This window comes from Ictidomys tridecemlineatus, chromosome 2 (genome assembly GCF_052094955.1).
Source record: "Ictidomys tridecemlineatus isolate mIctTri1 chromosome 2, mIctTri1.hap1, whole genome shotgun sequence".
Lineage (NCBI taxonomy): Eukaryota > Metazoa > Chordata > Mammalia > Rodentia > Sciuridae > Ictidomys > Ictidomys tridecemlineatus.
Window position 1 is genome coordinate 147,462,981 of NC_135478.1, and position 21,285 is coordinate 147,484,265.

The 21,285-nt window shown below is 32.0% G+C and overlaps 1 protein-coding gene across 3 annotated transcripts in view; it reads right to left on the reverse strand.

Annotated features, from left to right (window-relative positions):
* Positions 1-21,285, reverse strand: part of Tax1bp1 (Tax1 binding protein 1) — a 70,842-nt gene that overhangs the window by 33,848 nt on the left and 15,709 nt on the right. For all 3 annotated transcript variants that reach the window (XM_078039923.1, XM_078039924.1, XM_078039922.1), the window contains exons 4-7: positions 16,369-16,556; positions 12,840-12,998; positions 880-1,028; positions 708-798 (exon numbers count right to left, since the gene is read on the reverse strand). In XM_078039923.1, the coding sequence (XP_077896049.1) occupies positions 708-798; positions 880-1,028; positions 12,840-12,998; positions 16,369-16,556 (587 nt within the window). The remainder of the gene's footprint in view (positions 1-707; positions 799-879; positions 1,029-12,839; positions 12,999-16,368; positions 16,557-21,285) is intronic.

The window sequence follows — 21,285 nt, forward strand, 5'->3', positions numbered from 1 at the left end:
CCTAAAAAAGAAAAATCTTCATAAAGTGAAGATTCATAAGCAGTGAGGATATTCTGTAAAATGACAATCTCTGAAGATTATTTTAAAGGCCAAACCATAAAATATGATTATCCGTGAAATGAATTAATACTCTCCCTAAGGTATACAAGTTCTTAAAATTTCACGAAAACACTTGCTTATATAAATTCTAATCAACAAGTATCTATCATTAAAACTTTTTGACTTATTATACAGTACCTGCTAAGTATTTAAAATACCAGCAAGCTAATTCCCTAAACACTAACTTTTAAGAGCAATACACATTGTGATAGTTAGTGACTTCCTCCTTGCTTCCTCCCCTTCTTGGATTACTCAACTGAGGGAACTTGGCTACCTTTTTTAAGGACATTCAAGCAACCTCTGGAGAGGTCACTTAGAACTGACGGGCCTCTCAAAAGTTAAGTGTACCAGAAAAAAATAAATGAGTTAAGTGTACCACAAAAAAATAAATTATTTCTTTCATTTCACTCTGTAGAATAAAATACAGGTTTCATTCTACATCATAGAAGCAGATCCTTGGTGTCAAACAAGCCAACCTAACGGAAACATCTGTAACATCCTGACTTTCAGAACTATTCAATTATGTTGCTTCTAACTTCATGACCCACAGCCTATTGGGGTAATTTGTTACAAATCAATGAACAATAGAAATGAAAAGAATAAAATACCTTATAAAGTTCCTTCTCATCCTTTTCTGTCTTCAGTTGACATTCAAGTTGTTCTCTTTCATGTTGTACCTTCCTGAGTTTGTCCTTTAAACTGCGTTAAGACAAAACAACATGAATGTAAAAACAAAAATTTTATTAAAACACTGAATTTTTTTTATATCATCAGAAATACCTGTCCAATTCAGTTTCTTTTTCAATTGCTTTATGTGTCACTGACACAATATCTTCCTCAAGCTGCAGAGCTTTAGATGTCGCATCACCGTATCTCTTCTTAAACTCTTCATTTTCCATTTTTAAACTTTGTGATACTTCAATAAGACCCTTAGAAATAACAACAAAGTATGTGACAAAAAGCATCAGTAAATTTGCCTTTAAGAAATCTTTTTTTTTTTTTTTTTTCTTTTAAAGGGGGTTCGGGATTCATTATGTCAGTCTAGGTTAGGCTCAAGAGATCTTTCAGTCTCAGCCTTTTCAGTAGCAGGGACTATAGGCACAAACCTCCACACAAGGGTTTGCTTCTGGTTTTAGTTTTTAGTTTTGTTTTTTAGGGGAAAGCAGTGCAAGGGATCCAGGCAAGGGCTTTGCACATGCTAGGCAAATGCTCTACTATTGAGCTACATGGTTTTATAGTTTTAGCCCCACGTTTGTCCCCTCTAAAATTTAGGCCAAGACTTATAAACTAATAAACTAAATGTGAAATTGTAAATATATTTAAATTTTCATATACTAAACTATTTGCATATCAATTACTAATATATATTTCTCGCCTTCAGACTTTTCATGCACCCTATTTGTTTATTTCACTTCACCACAGGACAGGCAATAAAATGAAATAAAAATTATTAGTCACTTTTTGTTTTTCAGATTTTACTTTTCCTTGTTACCCCAATGATAGGTTTCATATGAAACTATCAGTGTTAACACCCACTTCTAATATATATTACACCAAGCGATATCAAAGTGCTGTAATAAATGCCTAAAGCAATATTTCTAATGTTCTTGCCAGAGTGACTCAGAAGCCTAAATATTCAAAGATAAAACAAATGTAAAAAAATTATTGCCTTTCTTTTTAGACTGTTCTAAACAGAACACTTTAACTCTTAAATTTTTATCACATCAATTAAGACACTTGTGAGAAGTTGATAAAGCTTCCATGTTCTTGTAATAAGTCTTCTACCTCATTTCAGAAAGTTTGAGACTCCAGTAAAACATGTATATGGAAGTGATGTTATGGAAAACTATACATCAAAAAGAATTAAATCAAATTATTTTTTTAAGAAATCTAAAATTTCCCCCTGAGTAGTAATACTTACCCAAGAAGAAAAACTAAAAAATACATCACAGTACTGTCAACTTAAAAGTCAAAATTTATATAATAATTATATCATTTAATGTGCATATAGCAATTAGGTCCAATTTTTACTTATAAATAGAATACACACTTCTTGCTGGGATAAGGAAATTGCTACATTGCACCTCATGAAACATGTATCACAATAGTGTCAGATGACATCCTATTTATTTTATTTTTGTTCAAAGCAAATGTTTGCCTTACTGAATTTCCAATAGTATCCAAAAATTGTTATCCAAAATTAAATGCTTTTCTATTGTTTCCAAGTCCATAACGCTAAAGTAAGCAAAAACATTTATTCCTCTGTCATAGTTTTTGTTGATATACTATGAGCCTTATAAAATTTGACACATTTTTAGTACTTGTCTTATTGGTTTCTAAAGACAGCCAGGGAGGTTTCTAAATACTTTTGCACATTTTTTACTTTTATTTTACCAAATATTCTCTCTTGGTGCTACAGATCTGATCCAGGTATTTCTACCTGGGACAAAGACTAGTTTGTCTAGAAGCAAAGACTAATTGCTAATTCTGTAATTAATAAATGCTCTATATTGAGTAAACAGCACTCTTTAAAAATTCATAACCAATTGAATGCAAAACAAATTAATACTTTAATCATAAGCTTGTTAACTTTATAGTAGATCACACATTAATTCAGACAATAACTTGAGACTCTCAGACTCTTACTCTAGTACCCATAAAGGCACACCTGATAGCTTCTCAGCATCCAAGCCTATTTTCAAATGATATGAATGATGAAGTAGGGATTATTCTTTACACCTACACTTTTCATGTCTAAGCTAAGTATCAGTATCTAAGAAGCTAAATCATCCTTAGCATGGAAAATTTCAAATAAAAAAAATCATGCTTTCCTTTACAAAAAATAACTTTAAAACAAAATCTATAACACAACCTTTGAAAAACAACTGAAATTTGTGATATTCATTTAGTTACCATTTGTAAACCAGTCCAAAGGGATATTATAGTTCTAAACTTAGAAGAAAATTTTCAACAGATAATTAAGTCTATGACATTGTACATCAAGATAGGCTCCCAAAAACTGGGGCCAAGGGAGATAAAGAGATCTGGACATTTAAGATTCATGCAGAGGATTTCTCCCATTCTCTCAACTGAAAATAACTGTGGCCACAAGCCACTATTACAATTTTCCATGAGTCATAACCTTATAACTCTCAAATATGAACAACCAGATATACTGTGACCTACTCATGTTTGTAGCAAAATACACACTAGATGATTTAGAATTAAAAAAAGCATATTTATTCCCATGTTTTTTTAAAAAGAGAATATTTACAGGAAAATCTGTAGTCAGTTTTTAAATTAAATCTTATTCATTTGGCTTAAACTGGATTTTCTCAAACACCCTACATCTTCTCCAGCTCCTTAAATTCACCAGACAAAAATATGAATGACAATATACAAGTAAGTCTTTATGGCACTAACAATAATAGGAAAAATAAACAAATAAAAATAATAGCTATATAATTACTTATTTCTTTAACATTTTCTTCATAAGCACAATCTGTTTAAGTTGCTTTTGTGTTTTTTCTTTTCCTGGTTTCTTTAAAATAATTTGAGTGAAATTATAAAATTTATTTTTGGCTATCCAAGATCTCTGAATTTAAAGATCTTTAAAAATAAAATATTCATATAACCTCTTCAGTACTAAACTTCAAATTTATCTTGAGAAAACTTTATACTTTTATTCAAACAGCAACAGCAGTAAAAAATAAAAATCATCAAGAAAATTATTTATAAATAACTAAAATGAGTTATCAAGAATAACTATAGGCCATAGTCCAAGAGAATAAAGTTTAAATAGCATAAAATGTAACGAGGGCTATCTTTCACTCATTAACTATCAAAAATCTACTATCAAATGCACTTCTACTTTTTTAAGAAAACAACAAATCCAAAGCATTAAATTTTTGGTTGAAATAGAAAAAAAGAGAAAAGACCAATGGGCTATAAATACATATTCTAATATAGTTTAAATTGCTTCCTAAATCTGAATATATTCCACATACAAGCAATTTTTTTTTAACATTAGGGTTCACGTATTTTTTTGTAAGGAAGGGAATAAGTAGAAAATGTAGGGAAGTACAACCTTCCTTACATTAAGTTTTCTTTTAATGAAACTGAATGACAACTACTCAACAGTCTTATGAAATAAACTATAAAAATGCCTCATCTTTACAACTCAGTATTTATACAAAAATTATGATTTGACTCAAAAGTAAATAAATATATTTTAGAAGCAATGTTAAAAATCTCTTTAATACTTAAGAGTTAAGGTTTGGATATGAGGTGTCAAGCTCTTGTTAATGCAGGAATGTTCAGAGGTGAAGTGATTATAGTAAGGAGAGCTGTAATCTCATCTGTCCTTCCTAGTTTGAATGGACTGTGTAGTAACTATAGGAAGAGGGGATGTGGCTGGTGGAGGTGGATCACAGGGGCTTCCCTTGGTAGGGTTCACCTTCCCTTCTGCCCCTTCCTTCTGCTTCCCAACCACTGTGTCCTGAGCAGTTCCCTGTGCCATGCCCTTTTGCCACTTATGTGTTGCCTAGCCTGGGCCCAGAGCAATGGAGTTGCACCATCATGGATTAAACTTCGGGTACCCTGTACCAAAAATAAACTTTTCCATGTCTAAGTTGTTCTTATTAGGAGTTTTAGTCACAGCAATGAAAAGCTGACTAATATTCTTAACAAAGCTGAAACAAAATTAAAGTAATTGGCTTTAAAGAAATTTATTGGTAGATGACTATTAAAAGTAAGGCTTTGGGTCTTCTTTGTTCCACGACAATTGGTAAAGGAGACAGAAATTCAATGAGATCCTAACTTCAAACCTGATTTTTGGTAATTCCATACACAGGTTGAGTACTCCTTATATAAAACGCCTGAGAACAGAAGAATTTGTGGATTTCAGATTTTTTCATATTTTGGAATATCTGCTTACAAGAAATGAAATATACTGGGAATAGAACCAAATTCTAAACATGAAATTTGCTTTTTTCATGTATACCTTGTATATATAGCTTGAAGGTAATTTTATACAATACTTTTGTGCATTTTAACTACAACTGTTACATAAGCTTGGGTATGGAAAATTTCCCTTTGTGGCATCATATTTTGAATTTTGGAGCATTTCTAATATCAAATTTTTGAACTGAGGATGCTCAGCCTGTACTAAATAAATACTGCAAACTGCCTATGTCCAAAAGTGAGTATCTAATCCAAATAACAATGCTGGTTTTATTGAAAGTTACTGTGTGGGAGATGCTATGCTACATGCCTATGCACATTCTTTTTTTTTTTTTTTAGAGAGAGAGAGAGAGAGAGAGAGAGAAATTTTAATATTTATTTTTTAGTTCTCGGAGGACACAACATCTTTGTTGGTATGTGGTGCTGAGGATCGAACCCGGGCCGCACGCATGCCAGGCAAGCGCGCTACCGCTTGAGCCACATCCCCAGCCCCCTATGCACATTCTTAATATACATGACCTAAGAATTAGGAACATTCCCAATGCTCACTTAACATTTGAGAAAACTGAACCAAAGCAGCAGCTTATCTAAGATTACACAACTAGTAAATAATAGAACTAAGAATAATTTTGACTTTCCAATATCCTGAAACAAAAAATTTTCCAAAACAGTTAATTGAACATTTAATTTTAATGATCAAGGTACTGAAATTCTGGTAATTTAATTTTTGTTTATTGTTTGCTTTTGTTTATATGAGATGGGATCTTGCTATGCTGCCCTGGGTGGCCTTAAATAACTCAACTTCTGGAGACTACACAGGGATACCATTAGGCCAGACTTAGTAATCTGATTTTTGTCTTTTTTTTTTTTTTTTTCCTTTTATTTCTTGCTGTAATGGGCCCTAAACCAAAGGGTACTCTCTAGCACTGAGCTACATCCCCAGCCCTTTTTCTTTCTTATTTTGAGACAGGGTCTCACTAAGTTGTCCAGCCTGACCTCAAACTCGCAATCCTCGTGCCTCAGCCTTCCAAGTCACTGGAATCATAGGCAGGTACCATCAATCCCACTGATTTTTAACTAGTCTCAGTACAATTCTTCTAAATAGTGTTATTAACAAATAGATAAACTTTTAATTGTAAGATACTATCAAAGATATTTCCCACATCCAAACTGCTAATTTCAAACTATTTCATTTGTGCTGTGGCAGAGATTTCTGGTTGTCTACTAATTTACAAACTCACTTCAGCCACAGTAATACATATGTTGTCCAACCACATTTTTCCTTCCTGCTTCTTGTGTAATTTTGGTCATCTAAATTCTCATCAGTATAATATAAATAAAGTGATACTATATTATTACTTCTACAACTATAACTCAAACTATTAAACATGACATGGCTAATATCTCTTTCTTTTTTCAACCAGCTGGAACCAGGATATGACAGTAAACAAGTTTCTATCATAAAGATGTAAATTCTCTAGGAGTCTGAGGGATGGCAGTGGAATGATATGAAAGGTATGGAGCACCCTAGGTAATTATATAAATCTGCCCCACACACTTAAATGACTCACAACATAGATCGTTACAGGGAAAAAATGATTTTTGTTTTATACTGTTCAGTTTGTCTTCACGCTAATTCACTGTTAAACTCTGACTAGTGTTTAAATCGACCTTCATTTTGATATGGTACCACTACATAATAATAAATGAACTATATGCCACTGATCACATCCAAATGCAACTGCTATTTTAAATTACTTGAAATATCTGATTCATGAACAGAAAATACAGTAACTAAATATTAACCAAAAATATGCAAATTAAGAAGCTAGTCCAAATATTCTAGGATACTATATATACTTAGACAATTAAAAATAACCAACTCAAAGGACAACAATTAAGATGGCAGAATATCTCAAATACAAATAAACAAATTAGTCTGTAAAAGATTTGCCTCCAAAATCAAGAATAAAATACTATTAAAAAGAAAAAAAATACTGATCCATGCTAAAACATGGCTGAACCTTGAAATTGTTAAGAAAAAGCAGCTAGACAAAACAGGTCACACATTTTATATGATCTCATTTGTATGAAAATGTCCAGAAAATGAGAATATGAAGAGACAGAAAAGAGATTAGTAGTTGCCTAGGGTCTGAGAAGTAAATGTTAATGGACTCAATATTTCTTTGGGGATATTGAAAACGTACTAAAATTCAACTGTAGTGATGGTGACCCAAATCTGTAAATAGATAAAAATCAACCAATTGTACACTTTATTTTTAAAAGTCAAGATAACTGAGGGTAATGTAGGTTATGGCTTTTGGACCCTTATTTTCTTTTATACCTGCATCAGAATAACCCTGGGTTCAATCTGTGGCACCAAAATAAATAAGTAAATGAGAAGGTAAAAGGGAGATCAACAGAATAGAAGAAAGGGACCAGAGAGTGGGATGAGGGGAGAGAAAATGGAAATACTGGGAAATAATACTGGCCAAACCGTTTTGTTATCGTGTATGTACAAATATGCAACAACATATCCCAACATTACTTTCAAATATAATACACCAATAAAAAATGTGGGGGAAAAACATCTTTTTTTTGAACTATATCAATTCATAGTTCAATACTTCAAAAAATTATAACTAAACTAACTTTGAAAACTATAATGGGATTATAGCTCTTTTTAATCCCATTTAATAAATAAATTTCATGGTGGGGATGTAGCTCAGAGGTACAGCACCTGCGTAGCATAGATGAGGCCCTAGGTTTGAGTTCCCAAAAGTACAAAAAAAAAAAAAAAAAAAAAGTTAAAAATAAGAATCAAGGACTGGAATTGTGGCTCAGCGGTAGAGTGCTCGCCTAGCACAGGCGGGACCTTGGTTCGATCCTCAGCACCACATAAAAATAAAGGCATTGTGTTCTGTCCATCTACACCAAAAAACAAATATTTAAAAAATAAATAAATAAATAAGAATCAATTGAATACTGTTATTTGTCTGAGGCTCAGTTTCAATCTTTCAATTTTCAAATATGTCACTCCAAAATATAAATAAGAGCACAATGAATAATGAACTGCTGATTTTTCCAGATATCTATAATAAATACAAAGGTGGGGTTAAAAAAAAAAGATTCATTAATACAATGGTATATTATTTGGCAATGAATGGAATTACTGATATATATAACAACATTAAAGAAATCTTAAAAATATTATGCCAAATGAAAGAATCAAGTCTTTTTACAAAAGGCCCCATATTCTATGATTCCCTTTGTATGAAATGTAGTAGTTGTCTGGGACTAGGGGAAAGGATGGGGAGGTAATTGGAGAAAGACTGCAAATAGGTACAACCTTTCTTTATGGGGTGATAAATGTCATAAACTTAGATATGATAAATGCTTGTATATTTCTGTAAATATACTAAAACCCACTGAATTATACTCTCTAAAAGTAGTAAGCTTTATGGTATATAAATTACATCACAATAAACCTGTTTGTTAAAACATCAATTAGATCTATTCCCACCTTCAGCCCTCAGAACAGCAGTGGTTAAGAGCACTGAATAGAGCCATGCTACTAACCCTCTACAACTTACTAACCCCGAGACCATGGGCAGGTTAAGTAGCCTTTCTATGCTTCCTCTGTAAAATCCAGTTAACAGTATTTTCATCATAAAATTGAGTTAACATATAAAACTCAGATCATTATCTGGCTTTTACTAAGTATTACAACTTATTTTTATTAATCAGACTTTTATAAGAGAGGAGGAAAACTCCATATTTAAAGACTAGAAATTAATGCAAAACTGGATCTTAATAATGAAAGTTAATTTTAAATCTAGATTGTACATGAATAATGGGATGGATACCACAATAAACTAAGGGAAATACAATTTATAATTTCTTAATTTATAACCATTATGTAACTTGAATTTTAATCTACTTTATAATCCTACTTATTTTCCATAAGTCAATTACATAATATAATTGCAAAAACAAATATAGTTGAACCCAACTTGTTTGGATAGTTTTAACATATCCAATTCTTAATTTCAAAATGTAAAGATTTTAAGTTCAATTTAATTAGTTTTAATTATTATAATTTTCTCTCCTATGGTATTCTATAGTGGTACAATCTTTTATCAACACAATAAAAGATAAAAGATTTTGTTTATAAATAATTATAAACACATAACTTACGTTCAGTATTTGTCAACTATTAAATGGGTAATAATCGAATCGTACTATATTTTATAAAGCAATCAATTTCTTCTAGTGTGAAGAAATCAAGGTTCTCCACTGATCGCATTCTTACATGGCTAAATTTTAAAGAAACTATAAATGATACATGATAAGCATGCTTGTAATTCCAGGGGCTGATGAGGCTGAGGAAGGAGGATTGCGAGTTCAAAGCCAGCCTCAGCAAAGAGAGAGGTGTAAGCAACTCAATGAGACTCTGTCTCTACATAAAATACAAAACAGGGCTGAGGATGTGGCTCAGTGGTCATGTGCCCCAGAGAATTGAACTCAGGGGCACTTGACCACTGGGCCACAACCCCAGTACCAAAAAAAAAAAAAAAAGTTTACTCAGTACTTCAAAGAGAAGATCTACAGAACTATTAGGATTTTTTATTATTTTTTAGAATTTAATCCATGGAATAGATTTAAAACAAGTGTCAAGGAATGTCATGAATTTTATAAGTCACCCATCAGGACAAGTTTGAAAGGATTTAAGATGTTCTAGCTCCCCAGCATGCATATTTGATAGAGGATATAATTTTGGAGGTAAAAAGAAAATTCATAAAAATTAGAAGTCCCTTGACTTCTGGTATCAAAGAGGAACTCTTTCTCATAGCAAGTACATTATTTTGTCACCACAAATAAACAACAGCCAAAATATACATTTCCATAACTTAAGACTTTTTTAACATTACACATGTATTATATTTTTAGAATCTAGGGGAAATGCTATGAATTCCATTCATGTTGGACAACACTTTACATGGTCTTTCCTTAATGATTCTCTGGTTCATCATTACAAAAAATAGCAAAATAATAATAGCTGCTTATCCTAAGGGAGAACCTTCTATATTTCAAGTACCATTCTAGGTTCTTTTATCACCATTTTCTATAATATAGGCTCTGATTAAAACATCACTTACAAGTACTTTCTACAGCATATGCCCCAATGCAAGAATACCAGCAGAGTAGTTTCTTCCAAGATTAGTAAAAGTCATTAAGATTTAAGAGTTGCCATTAAAACTTCTGGTGAATACCTCTTCTGGACATAAAGGTCACAATTTCCTACAAGTTTTGCTTCATTAATCCTCTGATCTCAGCCTATCATTTTCTCAAGCTCAGTCTACTTAAGCTTTATCTGTAGTATTTATCACCATCTATCACCTAGACAGAGGGAGCCTAAGACTACTTAAATCTATTAATACTCAACTGAACTAAAGGCAATGTCTAATATAACATTAGTAATTTCAAATTTTAAAGACCTATCATTCTGCCATTCCTACTCTCCCAATCATCCTTACTTTCCTTGGATTTCAAGGTGATCAGTCTCAAAAACCTCAAAGATCACAAAAATCAATCAGGGTATTCTTGATAGCTTAAGATATGCTAAAATGGACCTTTTTCAAGGGACATCTATAAGACCTCCAACCCACTGGCTAATAATAGAGTATGTGTGTAAGAATGTGTGTGGGGGGGGACTGGCATTCCACTTTACAAAACAGCCAACTAATAGGCAAAACATGTAAACAATGGAGAATAAAGAGTAAAAACTATACAAACAGCAAGGCTGTTACAAGAAATGAGTTAAAAAAAAAAAAAGAATTAGCTGAAGGTCCTGATAATAACATAGGCACATTTATGTAATTTTTACTCTACTTTAATATTTGATATACCTGCTTTAAAGTGCAAATGAAAGAAGTTCTCTAACCAAACAGAAAACCCTATGTCATATGGTCAGCTGAAGCAAAATGTTCACCAAAAGTATAACTGGAGGAGTAACTTTTTAACTAAAATGGCTAACAAGGACAGAAAGACTTCACATTCATAAAGAAATTTACAAATGTACACATTATTTGATATGCTTACCCTCTACCTCAAAAAAACTAGGATAAACTAAGAAAATTTTTTTCATAATTTAGCTTTTACAAAACATCACCTTTGGGCTGGGCTTGTAACTCAACAGTAGAGCACCTGCCTAGCACTTGCAAGGTACTAGGTTCAATCCTTAGCACCACATAAAAATAAATAAATAAAATAAAGGTACTATGTCCAACTACAACTGAAATATATATATATTTATTTATTTATTTGAAATCACTGTATTCAGGTATGGAATATATAACTACTCTGCTGGAGGGTAAATATTAGAATCACTGCACAAATGGTTCAGTTAACAATTACAGGGGCTAGAGCTATAGCTTAATGATAAAGTGCCTGCTTTGCATGTGTGAGGCACTGGGTTCAATCCTCAGCACCACAGAGATAAAAAAAGATACTGTGTATTCATCTACAAATAAAAAAAATTTTTTTTTAAATAATACAAAGCAATTACTCTAGTATTTCTTAGAATAGTGGAACATACCCTTCCTTTAGGGAGTAATAATTCAACCCTGTCTATAGACAAAGTGAGCTACAGATTTATCTATAGTCTATAGATAAATTAGCTAAAGTGAAATTGTGGTACGTATAATAACAATCTGTATAAGTTTTATCATAACTAATAACTTTTCTTATGAAAATATGGAATTAATGACAGATAGAGTGACTGTTTTTTTGGTACCAGGGATTGAACTCAGGGGCACATCCCCAGCCCTATTTTGTGTTTTATTTAGAGACAGGATCGAACTAAGTTGCTTAGCACCTCGCTTTTGTTGAGATGGCTTTGACTAGTGATCCTCCTGCCTCAGCCAACTGAGCCACTAGGATTATAGGGATGTGCCGGCGCACATGACGACCTTCTCTTTAATCCTTTTTTTTTTTTTCAGCTTCTAACTCAAATCCATTTGTATCTCCCATGAAGCTACACCATTTTCTACTTATACTTCCTTTTCTTTGCTCAAATAATGCCAATTCTTACTAGATGTTTGATGTTTGTCTTGGTACCAGGAATCGAACCCAGGGGCACTTAACCACTAAGCCACATCCCCAGCCCTTTTTATTTTTTTGAGACAGAGCCTTGCTATTGTTGGTTAGGGCTTTGCCAAGTTGCTGAACCTTTGAACTTGTGATCCTCCTGCCTCAGCCTCCTGAGCCACTGGGATTACAGACATGGGCCACCATGCATGGCTTAATTGTTTTTAAGGATAATTGTATCATATTTCCCACATTAAGAATTTCAAAATTTTGTCTAAGACAATATCTTAATTCACTAAATTCTTCTCTAAGAAGTAATTTTAATTTCTTTAGTCTGTCTTTCCTTCGAAAACGTTGTTCCTCACTGTACTTTCAACACCTCCTCCCCAATTAAAAAAAAAAAAATCTACCAATTATTCTAGAATTACATGTAAAACATCTGGAAATAGTTGTCAGGGACTACCTCATCAAGCCTGATACCAAAAGTCTAGAAGTATTTTAATTATCTTCAAACATAAAAGAAGCTATTTTTGCCATAGCTCAATAGGAACTGACCTGACCTATTCTATCTTTTTAAGTACTATTTTTTTCAATAACTGGTTTTCACTTTTATTGATTCAGTTCTTTAAATAGGTGGATTTCAGGCAACGTACCATCAACTCCACTCGGTTACGTAGCACACAACTAACCTTTTGCTCCGCTTGCAGGTGCTCACATCTTTCCTTCTCATTGTTAAGTTCTCTTTCCATTCTTCCAACTTGTTCTCGAAGTTGTACTGTTTCTTTTTCCAAAACAGCAATCAGCTGTATTAATTCTTCTTTTTCTTTCATGGTTTTCTCAATCTTCAACTACAAAATAAAAAATGCAAATAAATTGTTTTTCTTACTCCTAAACTATTAATGCAAATTTAGTTTTCCATTTCAAACAGTGAAGAAATTCACAGAACAAAATTTTGTAGTCTACCTATTCATATCATCCAGCTAGTTACATGAATCATAAATTTAAACTTTCTTTTGGTTGGGCAAAGAAGAAAATACATACATAAAAGAATACATGAAGTTCTCTCCTAACCATTTTTCAAATCAACACTGAAAATAAGACATACTGAATTTCCTAAGTAATTTAATTACTCAGCTTTCTTATCCAGAGCAATAATCAAACATATCCCGAAGAAAATCTGTACCTCTTCGTGAATGCAAACCTATGAGAAATCTCAATCTATTAAGAACTTACTGTATGTTACAAAAGGCCTCCATCTAGGGATTACCATTAAAATTTTGGTTCTTAAAATAAAGCACCAAACAATAAACTGTGCATGCGCGTGTGTGCATGCGTATGCACATGCTTTTATTTGGCTAAATTAAACTAATCTTTATAAGTAAAAATGCAAATTTTAAGACAAAAACACAGACTGCAACAACACATTAAAAATATAACTTATTAAAAAATATATATATAACTTATTTTTATGAGAATACAAATGGTTCAGGAAAATCTGAACTCCAGTATTCAATAATGTATATTTTTAATTGTGGACCTAAAATGGTAGTAAATAAAATGATTAGTATTTCTCTTACAGCAAGAATTCTTTCCTTCTAACCAAAGAACAGAAACTTAGAGGGAATACTCCACAAGAGGGATTACACATTTAGGTGGTAAAATATTTTGCTCCCAATACATCTTTTTTTAAAAAAAAAATGTTTATTTATTAGTTTTAGGTGGATACAATGTATTTATTTTACATTTATGTGGTGCTGAGGATCCAACCCAGTGCCTCATGCATTCGAGGCCAGCACTCTACCACTGAGCCACAATCCCAGCCCCCACCAATACATCTTAAAATTAAATTTTCCAGGGTAATAGAATCAAAGTGATTAACTATAAAATGGCTCTTATGAAAGTTGAATAGCTGAAAACTTTTTGAATGACCCTTCTTCCTATACCAATAGACCAAATAAAAATGCCAGGAAAAATATTTTCAAAAGGGAAAAGTGTATTTAATCATGAAATGTATTTTATGCTTTATCTATTTAAAAAAGAAATTGTGATAATTACAATCAATGATATTCAATTAAGTTGAGAGAAAATTAGGATCAAATCTATGATTCTAATAGTTAACAGTATTAATAATTTAGCATAAAATCTGGCTCAAAACTTACTGGTAAAATAAAAATATATCTTGATGTACTAAAACAGAACATTAATTAGCAGAAAACCACTCGTCACCTCCATGATTTATCTAACTTTATGAAGTTTAATAAAGTTTACATAGATAATTTTTAAATTTAGATAAAAAAATGAATAAAAATCTAATTTCTGCTCGACAATATATATTATGCAATCTTTCAAGCACATAGAACAAGATTTTACAATGAACTCCTTTTATACAATTCACTATATTAATATTTTGCAATGTATATTTTCTCTTTGTATACTTAAGATTATTTATATAAATTTTTCTTTCTTCCTTTTTCTTACTAAATCATTTGAAACAAAATTGGCAATACTTAACTCTTAAGTACCTCATCCTATGATGAGGGTAGTCTCTTTTTCAACAACTATTACCATAACTATGAAAAATAATATTGTCTCATCCAATAGGTAGGCAATAATCAAACATCCTTTACTGTCCCCAAATTGTCTCTTTTTCAGCCTATTATCCAATTCAGGTTCACACACTACAGGATTATGTCTCAATCGCCTTGAATGTCACTGGGTCCCAAATGTTTCACAGTTGTATTGAAGTATTAGACAAAAATCACCAAAAATTTTAATGAATGTGGAAATTAAAAGACCTGTCAAAAGATGGTCAGGAAATTATCTCAGAAATAGTTACTTAAGAGAGCAATTTAAATTTTCTTTATAAATGTACACTTTGTAAAAGGGAAGAAAGGAGTGAAATAAATCTGTGCTATTTCCCAATTTACCTGAAGAAAAAGCACAGGCAAAATGTGAATGCCAAAATGCCTACCGCTTTTGTGTTGGAGCGCCTGGAATCAGGGTGGTCTAAGAAGTATTCAAAAAATTGCAGTATAAATGCTAATAGCATTCTTCTTAAGAGCTAGGTTTGTTTCAGCATCTTTGACTAGCATTCAAATACCAGGCTAAAAACCTTGATCATCAGGCAGTTGTCACCACAAAATGTTCTAGTCACCCTATAAAAGTTACATTTCTTTATTCAAGATAAGAGAGGAATTTCTGGAAAAGGGAAAGACATGGGAGAATTCACAATAAAAAATGATTCGTTCCTTCTAACCTTCTAACTATCTAAAAATATAACTTCTTTTCCCCCCTGTAATCTCAGTTCTTTAACATAAATAAAGTAAAATCAAAGACATAAAATGTTTAAGAAGATCCATATGACTATAATGAAAAAACAAAGACCTGTAATAGATAAAATATGAATGTAAATTAACAAAAAATACATACTGAGCCAATCAGAAAAACTATTTTTCTTATTACAATAAAGGACACTAAGTTCAAAACAACTAAGTATAGCAGTCTAGTTTGGGGGGCATAGGATAAAGACACCAGAAAACGTAATCTTACAATGAAAACATAATGTTATTTTATGTTCTCTTTCAATGACTACTAAAATTTAAGATATACAACAATATTATAGAGCCAATGACATAACTACATTATTCAATTTTTAAAAATAAGACCTTTTACCCTTTCTTTATAAATTAGGTTTATTCATTTTGATCAGATGTTCAAGAAAGAGAATAACTAAAAATACTCAATCTAAATTAAAAGACTGAGGATGCTTTCCTAATTCACTACCATACTAGAGAAAAAACATGTTCATGGTAAAACAAAACAAAATTCACATCTAATTACAGTTAAGATTTATCATTTTATTCCAGTATCCCAACCAACTTCATTCCTCAAATCTGTACTATTTAACAATCAACAGTTTGGCCACCAAGAAAGAAAAAAGGTTACAACAAGTAAACATAAAGAAACTTTTAGGTCTAAATTCTCTCAAAAGGGATTTACTACAGTACGTATTATGCATAAAATACTGTTAGACCATAGGGACAGCTCTGCCACAATAGAACCAAGAAATAAAGATTGTTCTAACCATTTTTAAAAAAACATTCTTAAGTTATTATTTTAGTTTAAAAACACACTTGATTTTTATGAATACTCTTGCATAACATGAAAGTTCTTAAAATGTCAGCTAACATGAGTTCTTAGCTCCATGTTGATACCAACCTCAAGAAGGCCAGCTTTTGTGGTCACTACCAACATGTCAGAATTTCCCTCATCTTCCATAGTAAGCAACTCTTCAACTGGAGAGGAAGCTCGAAACTGGAAAGGTGTACTTGCTCCACGAATTTCACCCTTATGGGTAACATAACAGAACTGATAAAATTCTCCATCATCATTTGGAAGGTAATATCCTAAGAGGTATTTAACAAACAAAAAGACAAAAATTATTAAACCTGCTATTATAAAATACTACCTTCAATTTACTTTAACAATACTTGCCATCTCTCCTTTCCTCCCCTTTTCTTACCACCTATCTGGGATATTTCTTTTCCTCCTGTTTTTCCACAAATCTGTCAAAATGAGACTTTTCCTTCTTCCTCAAACATACCCAAATTTTTCATCTCTTAGACCTAAATTTATAATCCCAGACTATGACCTCCTAACTTTGTCCTTTCACTAGGGCAAAACCAACTCATCTGAGAGGGGAGAAAATGTACTTTTCAAAGGAAAGAGACTGAAGGAGGAGCAAGGAAAGACCCACGATGAAAATCTAAGAAAGACTGCAAGTGGGCACAAGAATATGTAAGGAAATTTTCCTTCAAGTTGACATTCATTATATGGAAAAAGGAAATATGAACTAAAGCAATATGATGCACATGTGAACTGTGTAAAGGAAATAAGATAGTGAGGACCACTAGTACAGGACAATAAAAAGCTTGGAACCACACAGATCTACTCATATTCATACAAAACACACCATACATCTCAAGAGTTCCTATATATCTATAGATAATTATTTATACCATTTAGCTACTATATGACAAATAAAATGTGTTCAATATTTGTGCCTTTCTTTATTCAACTGTCACTCTACGTTTTAATTGTTGCTTGACTTCCTAACTCAAAATTGTTCTTTATTTCATCTTGAAATCTCACACAGAATTTTTTACAATAAAGAAAACTTCAATAGTATATTCTGAATTACTATTCACTACCTACATGCTTTATCTCTTACATCAGATCTCAAAAACTACAGACACACAGATGCATACACTTGTGCACACACTCTCCCAGAGCAGATGCATATTTATTTATATATGTATATATTATACATGAATAAATTCTAGAATTAAATGTCTAAAAAGGAAACATTCTATAATTGTGAATAAACAAAATGAATAAATTCAATGAATATGCAGCTCAAATTTTAATTACTATGTCTGCTATTCTTTCATGTCTTAAAATTTTCAGACTCATTATGACATCTATATCACCTGATTTCATTTTTTTTTAGTTATACATAGACACAATATCTTCATTTTGTTTGTTTATTTTTTGTGTGTGCTGAGGATCAAACCCAGTGCCTCACATGTGCGAGGCAAGTGCTCTGCCACTGAGGTACAACCCAGCCCTGGCATTATGCTTTTAAAATTTCACCCTCCTAATATCTACTGCTAAATTTAATAATCCATAACAGAAAAAGTTTCCAAATAGCCACAGGCTTATTTAATGAATAAAGATTTCATTCTTTAAAAAACTATAGGTTTTTCTCCTTAGAAACAGAATGGAGGGGTGTAGAATATACAGGACAAACCATAAACTTCTGAGGGTACTTGAAAGACCTCAAAAAAAAAATTGGTAAGGGGTAGAGGCATATCAGAAAAATACAGGAACTCCTAATGGTCAAAGCCAGAAGAATTAGAGCAACAACAAGATAGTATTAGGCTTTATTTCATAAAAAAAAAGTATAACCTCAATTTAATCATGAGAAAATACAAAATCAGAGACAGGCTACCAAAAAAAAAAAAAAAAAAAAAAAAAGCATGAAAAATAAGGACAAACTGGAGCTGGATTTGTGGCTCAGCAGTAGAGCACCTGCCTAGCACAGACAGGGCCCTGGGTTCGATCCTCAGCACCACATAAAAATAAATAAGTAAAATAAAAGTATTGTGTCCAATTACAACTAAATATACATTATATTAAAAAAAAGAAAAATAAGGACAAACTGAGGAGACCAAGATGATATGATAACTAAATGCAAGGTCAGAATAGAGATAGATCCAAAAACAAAAAAAGAACATCAGTAGAAACACTATGATGTCTGAATATGGTCTATACTCCACTCAAGAATCTTGTACCAAGGTTAAATTCTTGGTTTCTAAAAAAATGTACTGTGGTCATGCAACATGGTTAACACTAGCAGATGCTGGCCCAAGGTTATAAAGAAATTGTGTGTTATTTATATTTAAAATTACTTCAAATATGAAGTTTTTAAAAAAATCACACAGGTACATCTGGCATTATGCTTTTAAAATTTCACCCTCCTAATATCTACTGCTAAATTTAATAATCCATAGCAGAAAAAGTTTCCAAATAGCCACAGCCTTATTTAAAAAGTTTAACAGAAAATTTAAAAATCTGATAAATTAGTATTACTTAAAAATTCTACAAACTAGATATACAAGGTCTCATACTTTAAAAAAAAAACTCATTCACAAGCTGCTAAAAATATGGTTCAAATGCCATTTGAATTACATACAATTATTCAGAACTGCAATTTAGAGTTATTTTTCTAAAAACTTATTATCTGATTAGTATTTCTGAAAATTAAACAGAAAAAAGTAAAAACCAAATTCTGAGTTAGTCTTGCTAATCATTTCAATTTGATTTCAATAAATGAATAAAGGTCCATTTAGGAGAACAATCACATTAAAGTATTTCTTGTTAATTGTTTGGAGTTTTGCATTTCAGAATTTTAAAGACTCATCCACAAAATCAGTGCAGTGATTCTGGACTGTGCTTAAAACATCTCTTAATTCTAACAGTCTGTGACTTGAGTTATCCCATGACTCTACCCCTACAACTTCCTTATAAAACTAAGAAATAAAAAGCTTTCTAGGTAGGAAGCAGCTTTTATTTCTGGATATCAAAATTAAAAATAAAAATTAACACTTATACAACTTACTTTAATATTTATGTTTGGCTCTCAAAAAATTTTAAGGTATAAATAAAAATCAATTGAATACTTTCTTTAAATACATCTAAACTTTTCACTTGTCACTAATATTGCATTAGTCAACAGAACCAATTCAGTATATTAACAACTTATTTTTTAAGAAAAAAACAAATCACAATAAAAATTACTGGAGGGAGATTGAAGTAGGAGAATCCAAAGTTCAAAGCCAACCTCAGCAACTTAGGGAGACCCTGTCTCAAAATAAAAGGGGTTGGGGGTGTTGCTCAGTGGTTAAAGCAACCCTGCATTCAATTCCTAGTACTAAAGACTAGAAATAAACCCATACCTTTAAAGAAAAAAATATAAATATAAAACAAAACAAAATCAGTTCCAATACACATACTTAAATTTGACCATCTTTAAAAAGGCTTGGTATTAAAAGATAAACTCTGCATGTTATTTATGTGTCTTGTTCTGCAATGAGGTAAGGTGGTGCTTGGGACTAAAACCCAGGGCTTCACACATACTAAGCAAGCACTCTACCACTGACCTATACCTCCAGGTCAAAAAACACATCTAACAAGACCCTAAATCCTTACCCATATTACTCTACAAATTACATCTTCTGAATATTTCTTTTTTGGCATAGAACACAGGGAAATTTTTGTATACATGCAAACTCCATGTGGTCACACTGCCAATTCAGACAAATATACAAACATACATACAAATAAAAAAGAAAAAAAATTTAAATATTTGTTTATTTTTGATACCAGGGATTTAACCCAGGGGCATTTAACTACTGAGCCACATCCCCTGCCTTTTTATTTTGAGACAGCGTCTTGCTAAATTCCTGAAGCTGGCTTTGAACTTGCAATCTTCCTGTCTCAGCCTCTGGAACTTCTGAGATTGTAGGCCTGCGCCACCACGCTTGGCTAAAATTTTTTTTTAAAACAGGCCACCAAAATCCAATGCTGAGGATATAAAACATCACTCATTGCTAGTGGGAATGCAAGATGATAAAATCATTATGGAAGATAGTTTGTCAATTTCTCACAAAACTGAACATAAGGTACCATTACCATATTATCCAGAAATCACATTCCTTGGGTATTTACAGAAATGAACTGGAAACATATACCCACACAAAACCTACACAAAAATGTTTATAAAGTTTTATTAATAACTGCCAAAACTTGGATTAGGCAAGGTGTTCCTTCATTAGATAAAATGGATAAACTGAAACAGATGGGAATACAGGTCTGTGGTAGAGTGCATGTTCTACAATGCCTAAATTTCTAGCACAGTAGAGGGACTTAGGAGTGGGGGGACAGGGAAACGACTGTGGTACATCCATACAGTGGAGTATTATTCAGACATTTAAAATAAAGAAAGGCCTGGAGGAACTTTAAATGCATGCTGCTGAGTGAAAGAGGTGGATATGAAAAAGCTACACATCCCAGTTACATCACATTTGAAAAGGTCAAAATTACAGACACAGTAAAAACATCAGTGATTGCCAGGAGTTTGCAGGGAAGGAAGGAGATGAATATGTCAAACAAGTGGATTTGGGGAGCAGTAAAACCCTGTATGATTCTGCAACAGTAAATATGAGTCTTTACTCCTCAGAATCTATAGAATATAGTTTACATTAAGGCTCACTCTGTAATATCTAAACTTAATAATGCAAAAGGTTATAAGGTTATAAGGGAACTCTGTACTTTTTGCTCATTTTTTGCTATAAACTCAAAAACGTGTTCCAAAAGAGAAGACATTTTAAATTTAAAAGTAAATTAAACTATCTGATTATCTGAAGCTAACTATTTAAAAGTCTGCTTTGCACATGTCACCAAATCCAAGTCAGATATTGCCTAATACTAAATAGTACATTTTAATTTAGATAAGACCATATAATTAAGTGTTAACAATATTTGTTGAAAATTTACCTCTACGCCAGTGACTCG